This window comes from Syzygium oleosum, unplaced genomic scaffold (genome assembly GCF_021117445.2).
Source record: "Syzygium oleosum isolate NSW1041296 unplaced genomic scaffold, Sole_v2.1 Sole_v2.01, whole genome shotgun sequence".
Classification (NCBI taxonomy): Eukaryota; Viridiplantae; Streptophyta; class Magnoliopsida; order Myrtales; family Myrtaceae; genus Syzygium; species Syzygium oleosum.
In genome coordinates, this window is record NW_026607485.1 from 11,896,443 (window position 1) to 11,906,650 (window position 10,208).

Genomic DNA, 10,208 nt, shown 5'->3' on the forward strand with positions numbered 1-10,208 from the left:
TAAATATTTCGTAACAAAATTATTTCACTTAATTTTTCAAGCGGCGTTTGCGTGTGCACTTTATATTTTGTTGCCAATATCATGTATAATATATCCCTGTCTATACTAGAATCAATGCCAAACTTAATGATGATGTATGAAATTAAATGTTCACCGGTCTTCAACCAAACCAAACCAATCCCAACCAAACAATATTAAAATTAGAAGAAACAATCAATGCCACATTTGTCGTTGCACTGCCAAGGAAATTTCTTGAATTCAACTCTCTCTCTCTTTCTCTCTCTCTCTCTTTCTCTCTCTCTCTCTCTCTCTTCTCTCTTTGTGCGCGTACGTTACCAGTATTTTAGACAATTCCTTGAAGCCTTCCTCGCTAAGTAAAACTCTGTCCATCACTCAAATCATTTTCTGTCATTTTCACCCGTGCTTTGGTCCAAAGAGGGAACGCAAGAAAATCTTTTGTTTTTTTCCAATTCGGACGCGCTTTTATCCCCTTGGGAAGAGCTGATCGGGTCAGCGTATAGCTCAACGCCTTTTTGGGAGGGCCTGAGCTGAATTCACTGGATGATGAATTGCTGATTTTCTTGGGTTTTCTTGGGTTTTCTTGGGGGACCCATTTGAAGGGAAAGCAGAGAATTGGGTGTGCCTTTTCTTGTTCCCTTCGGGTTCAGAAAAGGAAAGGCCCGATTTTGGTCGATATTTCCTGTTGCTGGATCGAAATCTGAAGGTGGGTTTTTGTCGGTGTTGGTTTTCTGAAGGTGGGTGTGAGAAGAAATGGGTCAACAGCAATCCAAGGACGAATTGGTGTATCAGCAGGTCAGCTATGGCAACAGCGAAGGAATCAAAGCCCTCTGCAGAGAAGGCGCTGGCCTCGAGGTGAATTTCTTGTTTTGGGCATCTTCTCTCTAAATTTAGGCTTTCATGTTAAATCACGATTGTTCTTGGGTGGTGTTTAGATGGTCTCTGTTTTCTTCTAGTGATGTTAGAAGAGCGGATTCTTCTGAAGTTGTTGTGATGGGTCGTTTTTGGGTGGTTTTTGTGGGTGCAGTGGATCGACAGAGAAGGGAAGACGCCTTTGATCGTCGCTTGTATGAATGCGGAGCTGTATACTGTCGCCAAGACTTTGATTGAATTGGGCGCCAACGTCAATGCATACCGCCCCGGTACCATTTCTTGTCACGGTTTTGCATTTTCTGGGGGTTGTATGCTGTTTTCGCGCAGTTCAAGATGCTAAATCGTTCTGGAAAGGATGTGTTTTAGGCTGAATTTCTTGTAGGAGCTAGCTTAAAATCATGCGCTAGTGATATCTCGGTTGCTTCCAGTAATAGCTCTCCTTTTGTCTCAGAATGGGCCTTAGTCTGTTTGATTTAACATGTCAAATCATCATTTGAACCATGACATTTAACATATTCACTCATCATGCTCTGCATGTGTCAAGTGTTGCGATGCGTCTGCTGTTATAATTTACCTGTCTATATATCCATGTCTTGACTCTTAACGTGGTAATTTAATGAAGGTCGCAATGGTGGCACTCCTTTGCATCATGCAGCTAAGAGAGGCCTCGAGAATACAGTGAAGTTACTTCTTTCTCATGGAGGTCTGCGTCGATAAATCATATGCTAGTTGTTTACATTATTCTTATTGAAGTTTTTATGCAGCTTTCTGCTGCATGGCTTATGTAATAAATATGCACGTTTTGATCCTTCAGCAAATGCACTGGTGATAAATGATGATTGTCAAACTCCACTTGATGTGGCCAGAGCTAAAGGATACACTAATGTTGTCCGTACAATTGAGGTTTGTCTTGTGTAAATAACAGAATTGCGTCCCATCAATGTGGTAAATCTCAATAGATTAGATTGACTTTTCTAACTTTTAATGCTTTTAGGGTCACATGGGTTTATTCTCTGGTTGGTTACGGGAGTTTTATGGTCCTGGGTTTCTGGAAGTACTTGCTCCTCAGTTGCTTTCAAGAAAAGTGTGGGTATTCTAGTTTTAGCTTTTGCTTTCGTTGGCAACCATTGTGTTATGCTTTATTTTTATGCTCTCATTTCTTGTAGCTGTGCCTTTTCTCTGTTGGCAAAACAGATGGATTCTTTGAAATTATTTTCCAGCTGTTTCTCTAATTGCCTGATTTATTTTTTTTAATTTACTTCTTTTTTGCAGGTGGGTAGTCATTTACCCGTGTGGTTCTCGAAATCCCACAAAGCCGTTTAAGTTGGAATTGGCAATATATACTAGTATGCAGGTACCATTCCTTCGTTACCAAAATGTTACCAAGTTGCAATTAAAAAGTTTTGGGATAAGTGCACTAGAAGTCCTAAAACTTGTCACGAAAGTGCAATTGAGTCCTAAAACTTTAAAAAAATGCGATCAAGTCCTAAAACTTGTCACGAAAGTGCAATCAAGTCCTAAAACTTTCAAAAAGTGCAAACAAGTCCTAAAACTTATCATGAAGATGCAATCAAGTCGTAAAACTTATCACAAAGGTGGAATCAAGTCCTAAAACTTTCAAAAAGTGCAATCAATGGAAGGACTTGATTGAACCAATTTGACAAGTTTTAGGACTTGTTTGCACTTTCGTGATAAGTTTTAGGACTTGTTTGCACTTTTTGAAAGTTTTAGGACTCAATTGCACTTTCCTAACAAGTTTTAGGACTTAATTGCACATTATGAAAGTTTTAGGACTCAATTGCACTTTCGTGACAAGTTTTAGGACTTTGAATGCACTTATCCCAAAAGTTTTCAACTTCACCTATGATAGTTTTTTGAACTATTTGTTTGTTTCTGGTTTCTGTATATTATTCTGGTTTTAAATGTATATGCTATTAGTTTTCTCCCCTGCTATGTTACTGCATGAGCTCTCTTAATTCTTCTGTTTAGAGTCCATAAATTGATACTGCTTCAGGCACAAATCTTATATCCGATTGAGTGATTATACCTGCAGATCTTTTATGTATGCAGCGTCCACTTGATGTTAAATAGGATGAGGTGGCTCTTCCTGGTGTATTTTCTTTGTTCTCAGATTTTCTTCTCCTTCCCTTCCAAAGCGAATATCAGGCATTTTTCCAACAGCATATTTCCTAATCCTTACTTTTCCTACAGTAACATATGTAATTAATGTCGTCAGACCCAGCATCTTTGACACCAGGAGTATGTATATAACCTCGTGGCCTACCATGCTTTGTAATATCCATGTATCTCATTGGATTATGGTTATGAGTCAGTAGTTTAGCTCCTGAATGGGCCCATACGAGCAATTGTTATAATTATTGCAAGATTAGGATTAGAGAAGGCCTTCTATAGCATTGATTTTCCCCATGACATTCTCACAATAGGTCAGGGGAAGAAGCACTTGACAGGGTAGCTCTGGAATGAGAGTCTTACATATGCTTGCATTCTCTGAATCATTCACTTCAAACTGCAATTTGTTTGGCTTGTCTGATGGAGTTGTTTGGAACCTTATGAGCCTCTTTTGCTTTCTGACACCCCTTCCCCTCACTGTCGTTTCTTTTTGGGTTTCGGACTATGTTATTTAAATCTGATTTTAATTCTCTCTAAGTGTCAGTTGTCTTTTTTCCCCTCATAATCATGTGGCTTAAGTCATGTCTGCTTGTGTCTAAACTGATGGCCATCAAGTGTATCCACTGATTCAGCACTATTTGTAATGTGCAGGATGCTCAACCTCGGGCAATTGTTGCATTGTGGAAGGCCAACTTAGAGGAACCTAAATTCCACTATTCTGACCCTTCAGTGACAATTGTCGACGATACTTCAAGTAAAAACTTGCTCCTGGGTCTTATTTTCAGATTTATTTTTGACAGTATAAATCTGTAGAGTGTGAGTTTAATTGGGCTTTATGTAAATCAAAGTCCCAAGGGGCAGGAGGCGGAGACGCAGGAGGTATAGGCCACGAACAGATAGGCGTAAGTATAGTAATTGCTCCTTTTTTTACAATTAAATGAAAGCTTCACATTTTGTAGAATTGAGGAGTTAGTTCCCATTAGAATTTGCTAGAATATCGTGTAATTATGATGACCCGGTCACACCTGGCCTCTAGTTCCCCGTTAGATAGGGAAATGTCTGAGGATCATCTTGGCTTAATGAGTAGTGGAACATTAGAAATTCTAATACTCCGCTTGCACTCAATTTGTTAGGTATATACTTGGGCTGAATATTGCTTTTGTTTTCAGAGACCCGTTTCAAATTCGCACCTGCCAATGAAAGAGACAGACAGCAATTTCAGCGGTTTTGTGATGCATGCAAAGGGATTGCACAGGTATTTCTCAGATTAGTTTCATTTCAGGATTAACTCATGAGTAATACAGAAAAGTGAATGTGATGCAGTAGTTCATACCAATCCTCTCTTGACTAGAAATATTAAATGCTTATGGATGTTACGCTTTTAGGTGGTGGTATTACCCAGTCACGATGCTTCTTATGCTAGTCTGTGCATGAGTCTTTTTAGTGTTACTTATGTCGTCAAGTTTCAACGCAGCTTGCTCACAAAATCGTGGGGTAATTATGAATAGCATTTGTGCATTTGATATTTTTCAGTGGAAAAAGGGTTCAGTCATTCAACTTTCAGGAATTTTTGTTTTGAGGTATCAATAGTTGCACAACATGGAATGCCAGAATTTTCTCACGAGAGAAGAACTAGAATACGTGAATTTAGGGTCCGTTTGTTTGAAGAAAAATTGTTTCCAGGAAATTGTTTTCCGACTTTCCGGTGTTTGGTTGACGGAAAGCTAATCGATCTACATAAAACGCTTTCCATGGTCTGAAAAGAACAAAGCTAAATTAGGGGAAACAATTTTCTCTTATTGCAAGAAGGAAATCACTTCTCCTAAACCACCAAACAAATGAAAAGTGATTATCTTTCTTGAAAATGATTTCCATGGAAAATATTACCTTTGTCATGAAGTTTTCAAAATTAGAATATATGAAGGCTATATGTTTTGCGAAGACTTTCTTTTCTAAGATGCATTTTATGTTGATTCTACGAATATTTCTGGCCATGCAGCCAGCATTTTTGCAACCTGCGCAGCCGCCAGTACAGGCAACTGCACCACAGGCAACTGCACCACCTACCGCAGAAGATCTGGAATTAGCAATGGCAATCAACGCCTCCATCCAGTCAGCTATGCAGGAGGTGCGACCATCTTTTCCTGCTCAGCAAGGTGTCGGGACAAGCGCATCCACCAGTTGGGGTGATTCTATGGAAGTTATGAATCACAGTGATTTGAGTGAGGCGGCTGCCCCGGCTCCATCCAAGGATAGCTGCGGTCCAAGCAATGGAATAGCACCTATAGTCATGCCACCTCAAAATGTTGAAGGTGTCGATGAGAACTCCGTCTCTGCTCCATCAGCCCCTCCGGCAAACATTGAGGTTGTAGAGGACGGCCCAATTCAATATCCATCCATTGACCTCACTCCGATTGATATGTCCGCTCCAGTAATCAATGACTTACCACCTGTTGGCTCTAGCGGGAGCAAAGAAGACGGAAGTGAAGAGACATGCTGTGTTGTTTGTTTGGATGCTCCCGTCGAGGGAGCTTGCGTGCCATGCGGGCACATGGCTGGCTGTATGTCTTGCTTGGAAAAGGTCAAAGCCAAGAAATCCGGGTGCCCGGTTTGTCGTACCAAGATTGATCAAGTCATAAAGCTGTATACTGTTTGACTATGAAGCTTGCCTATATCAAACAGGTACAGTGATCGTTATTATGTTGAGGTTCAATGTTAGTACATGTATGCGAGTTTTCTTGAAGGTTCATGGGTCGAAATTGCTTAGAGCTTTTGGTTACTTTTACGCATGCTTGGGGAGTGAAAAGAGCATTACGTGTTTGTGCAGATTGAAAGAAAGGTTGTTCGAGAAACATGAAGGAGCATGACTGCAGTACAGACAGGTGATAACGAGTTCTCTGCATCTATGTATTTGTCCGATCCGTAAATCAGCTTACTTTTGTAAATCTATGTTTCCGCAGCATCTTTATCTCCAGTATATGGCATAAATTGAGAGCACAATTTGATTGCATTATGTTGTGTGGAACTGTAAAGCAAAGAATGGTACCGTGTCTTTTGTATATAGCATCGGCATCTCTTAAGGTGGGTATAGTTGGTGCTCAACTCTCAATCTCTCTCTCGCTCTCAGAGGCGTGAATGCCGCATGATGTAATTTAAAGTGACAAAAAGATTGAAATGAATGCTTTTAGTGGGTGATTAGAGAACAGTAGTAACAATATCGAAAGAAAAATGACTTTATTCATAGGAAAATAGTGGTGTCATAAATGACTTTTGGTCGAATTGGGTGCACTTTTTCCCCCCTTGCACTTACCCAACTTCCACTACGATATGCCGTTGCATTTCATAAATGTGAATGAATGGCCAAATCGGCCTTCCTCACTTTTCGCAACTGGGCCAAACGGCTGATCACATGGTCCAAACCGAAACGGACCACGGGTTCGATCTGTGAATCTGGTTGGTTCGACTGGGTCCGGCCTGGCCGGGCCCCGTCCCGTTTTGGAAAAACCAAACATTGCTTGATGAGTGCTTTTGTTAGATAGGGATGTACTAAAAATCAAAGTGGCTACACCCTAGTTTTGTTAATCTTAAATTGGCCGGAAAAAAAGGGTGTTTCTGTTAAAGGGCCATAGAAAAATAATTGAGGCATCTTATTGGTGGTCTAATTGGGCAGACAAAAGTGGGGCATTGGGTGAGTCATATGAATGATAATACAGGTATTTGTTCTCGTTGCTCATTGGATCTTTTTCAACAAAAGTCATTAGTTCATTGGATCTGATGGCGCAAAAGGCAAAAGGATAGGCAATGTTAAATCTTTTCCTACTATGTGTAGGGTCCATTAGGAACTGTTCGTGACGATGCTCGACGGAGAGAGCGCTCCAACGAGAGGAGTCGGGAGGTTCTTTCAGCATCCGAATAATCCGGACTTGATACATCTATATATGGCGCTCTTCTCGTCCATGAACGCTAAGAAAATTATCGAATCTTGAACGAGGAAGACGTGCACGCAAGAAACAAAACACACCCAGTGCGGGATTAGCCTTTTTCAACTCTCTCAAAATTGACTCTCTAAGCGACTTTGCAAGGTCCTGTCATTTCGAGGGCTTTACTGTTTTCGGAGACTCTACAATTCATCGTGAAATAGAAAAATCCTAGGATTCTTTCTAGTTTGTGATTTACTTAACACAACTGTGCACTCAATGTCTCATTGGGCAAAAGATTGGGACAGTCATTCATTTAAGATTCTGTCTCCCCTTTATTAATGGAAAGAGGGAAAATAACAGTGAAAAAAAAAAGGAATATGTGTCGGCAAAATATTTGTCTATTGCCACGTGTCCCGGATCTTGGTTTTTGAACTCTCCTGTGATTTTTCAAAGGTTATCGCTTTAATTATGTACTGAGAAAGAGAAAATCAATAGCTTCTCGTTTAAAAACTATATATTCCCTTTTTTTTTATTGATGTGAAACAATGCAGGAGCTAACAGATTTTATAATTCGAGTTGAATATGAGAGATGGAAAAAATTACTAGAGAAACTAATGAGAAATGATGAGGATACTAGAAATTTACATGATTTGGTCGAAGTGTCGGTATCTACTCCACTTGAAGAGCCGGCTGCAAAGAAATCCACTATGAAGTTGAATAATACAGAGTTTACAATCGGTTGATGGTTTAAGTATTTCCCAGCTCTCAGATATACTCAAAACAAACCCACAAGTGTTATCTCGGAATCTCTCAAACAAGACTCGCCCGAAAACACTCACGAAAAGAAATCCTAATGCTATTGTTGTTTGCTTTTCTTTGTATCCACCGAGTATAATCCGATCTCCTATATATACATATGATATTTGTAATCAAAATAGGAAATACCCTAACCCATTCAAATTAGGAAACCCATCAAATAGGATACTTAACTGGATAGGGTTCTCATTACACATTCGAAATCGAGACATATTCTCAACATTTATTTTCCGATAATACACAGGGGGAATGTGAACATTTATGCCACGTCTGTTGGCAAATCTAGGGCTACTTGTATATTCAACTGGTTAATTACATATTAGTTTTAATTCACTGGCAAACGAAAAACAAAAAAAGAAACCTCTTAATTTAGTTTGTCCCCATGTGCCGTGTGGGGCTTTGTTTAGTAAAAGACAAAAGTGAACAACATCATAAGAACAAAAGGTACACATACTTCCGCAAATAAATCAATCCTTTCCTGGAAAAAGAAAAAAAAAGGACAGATAAAGGAAAGAACAGTCCTCAATTAAGCAGATCCTTCCTGAGCATAGCATGCATTGCACAATACAGCTGTCAGCTTATCATGATAGTTGTATCCTTGAAACGCAAAAAACAATGAGGTGCTCGTGAAGTATCACTTTATCAAGTTGCGTACTCTTGAACGCGGTAATAAGATGGCGTTTTGTATTCCCTCCGAGTATTTCGACCTAAAAGGCGGATAGATGTAACCATCACTTAAGTTGTGCGTGCATTATGTGTCGTTCCATACAATTCTAACCTAATTAAATGAGATCACATAATTGTAAAGAAAAAAAAAATCATGGAACTTTCATTACTATTTGTACATGAGAAATGGCGCAAGTTATTTCTCTAATGTTATGACCTCCCTTCTAGACACATGAATTTCTAGTTTATTTTTCTCTAAATTTCTTAGTTATATGTATCCTTTTCCGAGTTATGTACGTTGATAAATTAGACATGAAAACGATGTATTTATATTTTGATTCAAAATAAACACAAATTACATAGAATGTCAATACCAAATATAAATCTATCTTTCTCAGCATGCTGTGTTGAGTCAAATAAGTTTGATTTTCATTTGGACAGATCAAATCTGTATTCTCACAGTCTCATGGATGGAAGATTCGAAAGTTTGATCCATATGTACAAAGTCTAAAGGAAAATAAAATAGGACATGCTACCAAGTTAGGTCTTGCATATGCTTCTACAATCAAAAAAAGTTACACAAAGTCATGACAATCCATGCACACAACACAAGCAGTAACTCTTATTTTACAATGTTTTTTCTAACGTTCTATTATTTTCCTGTTTCTTTTTCTGTACGAAAACCACTGGCAAATCCCCCTGACAGCTTCCTATGAATGGTCATGCAACACGCTTTTTGGGGGTCCTTCCCAGTACGTCCATCACATGGAATTACAGTGCTTGTTGCCCTCCTTTTTAGGGCTTTCAAAAGGACTTTTGGCATTTCATAAATACAATTATTTATTGCATGCAATTGCTCAAACAGTGCCAAATTCGAAAAGAAATGCAGAAGAATCTTGGATTTGTAGGAGTTAATTTAATTGCATTAGGCTGGAGTACATGAGTGGTTTGGGGATTGGCTTACATTTACTGACAAGTCTGAGCTTTGCAAGTACACAACTGGCTTTGGAGTTGAAACTGGTGTGGCCATAAAACAAGGCAGCAATCGTGCATCTCTTCCTCGGGCCAAACAACCTTTCACTTCGTATTTTCAAGTGCCTGTTCTTTTTTTTTCCTAGTTTCAAGTTTAGGTTTTGGTTTTTCTCTTCCTAGGGAAAGCAATGTTTGTTGTGTCCGCACAAAAAACGAATCTCTTATTATAAAAGGCATTCACATGGGAAAAAAAAATACATGCAGGAATATCTGATTACAGAAAAGTTGACAGCAAGTGTTATTTTTGGTACTTCTTTAGGTGAAAAAAATTGTTCTCTAGGTAAAAGCTACAAGAAATGTACCCAGCTATCCATTGATGACAGAAAAGCAGTTAAGCAATATATTATTCTTTATATATATATATATATATATAGATAAATGTATGTTTATGTATATAAACTAGTTCCAATGTCGTGAAGACTCTAAAGTATTTGAATTTTGAACAAAAATTTATGTAAAACCCTCCATTTGTTAAGGTTCTATTTGTTTGTTTCTAAAATTTCAAGCGATACATATTATCTCTTGAACTTTTATTTTATTATTCGAATTGACCCTCTTTTCACTAGCATGTGAGCATATGTATATGGCATGTTACCGTTTAAGAATAGAGGTGCTTCTTCTTTTTGTTGCTAAAAAAGGAAAATACACTCCCTGATTTAGGGTGGTATGCATTTACTCACAGCTTTTAGCCATGAGACACCCCTCATGGAATAATTTTCTTTAACTTTTCATAAGAAAAAGATAAGAAAATAT

General features: G+C 38.6%; 1 protein-coding gene across 3 annotated transcripts; it reads left to right on the forward strand.

The window, feature by feature from the left end:
• The first annotated feature begins 369 nt into the window (after nt 1–369).
• Nucleotides 370–6,123, forward strand: LOC115661378 (putative E3 ubiquitin-protein ligase XBAT35). Of its 3 annotated transcripts, XR_008818623.1 has the most exons (12): nt 371–873; nt 1,046–1,160; nt 1,514–1,594; nt 1,706–1,794; nt 1,886–1,977; nt 2,164–2,245; nt 3,673–3,775; nt 3,870–3,923; nt 4,191–4,276; nt 5,021–5,703; nt 5,849–5,903; nt 5,982–6,123. XR_008818623.1 is itself a non-coding variant. In XM_056320449.1 (11 exons), the coding sequence occupies exons 1-10, from the start codon at nt 772–774 to the stop codon at nt 5,675–5,677; spliced, it is 1,461 nt and encodes a 486-aa protein (XP_056176424.1). In that variant the 5' UTR covers nt 371–771; the 3' UTR covers nt 5,678–5,703; nt 5,849–6,123. The 3 variants fall into 3 exon arrangements, 2 of the variants coding, with proteins under 2 accessions (XP_056176426.1, XP_056176424.1); XM_056320449.1 differs by having other exon boundaries at nt 5,849–6,123; XM_056320451.1 differs by lacking the exon at nt 3,870–3,923 and having other exon boundaries at nt 370–873; nt 5,849–6,123.
• Nucleotides 6,124–10,208: the final 4,085 nt, after the last annotated feature.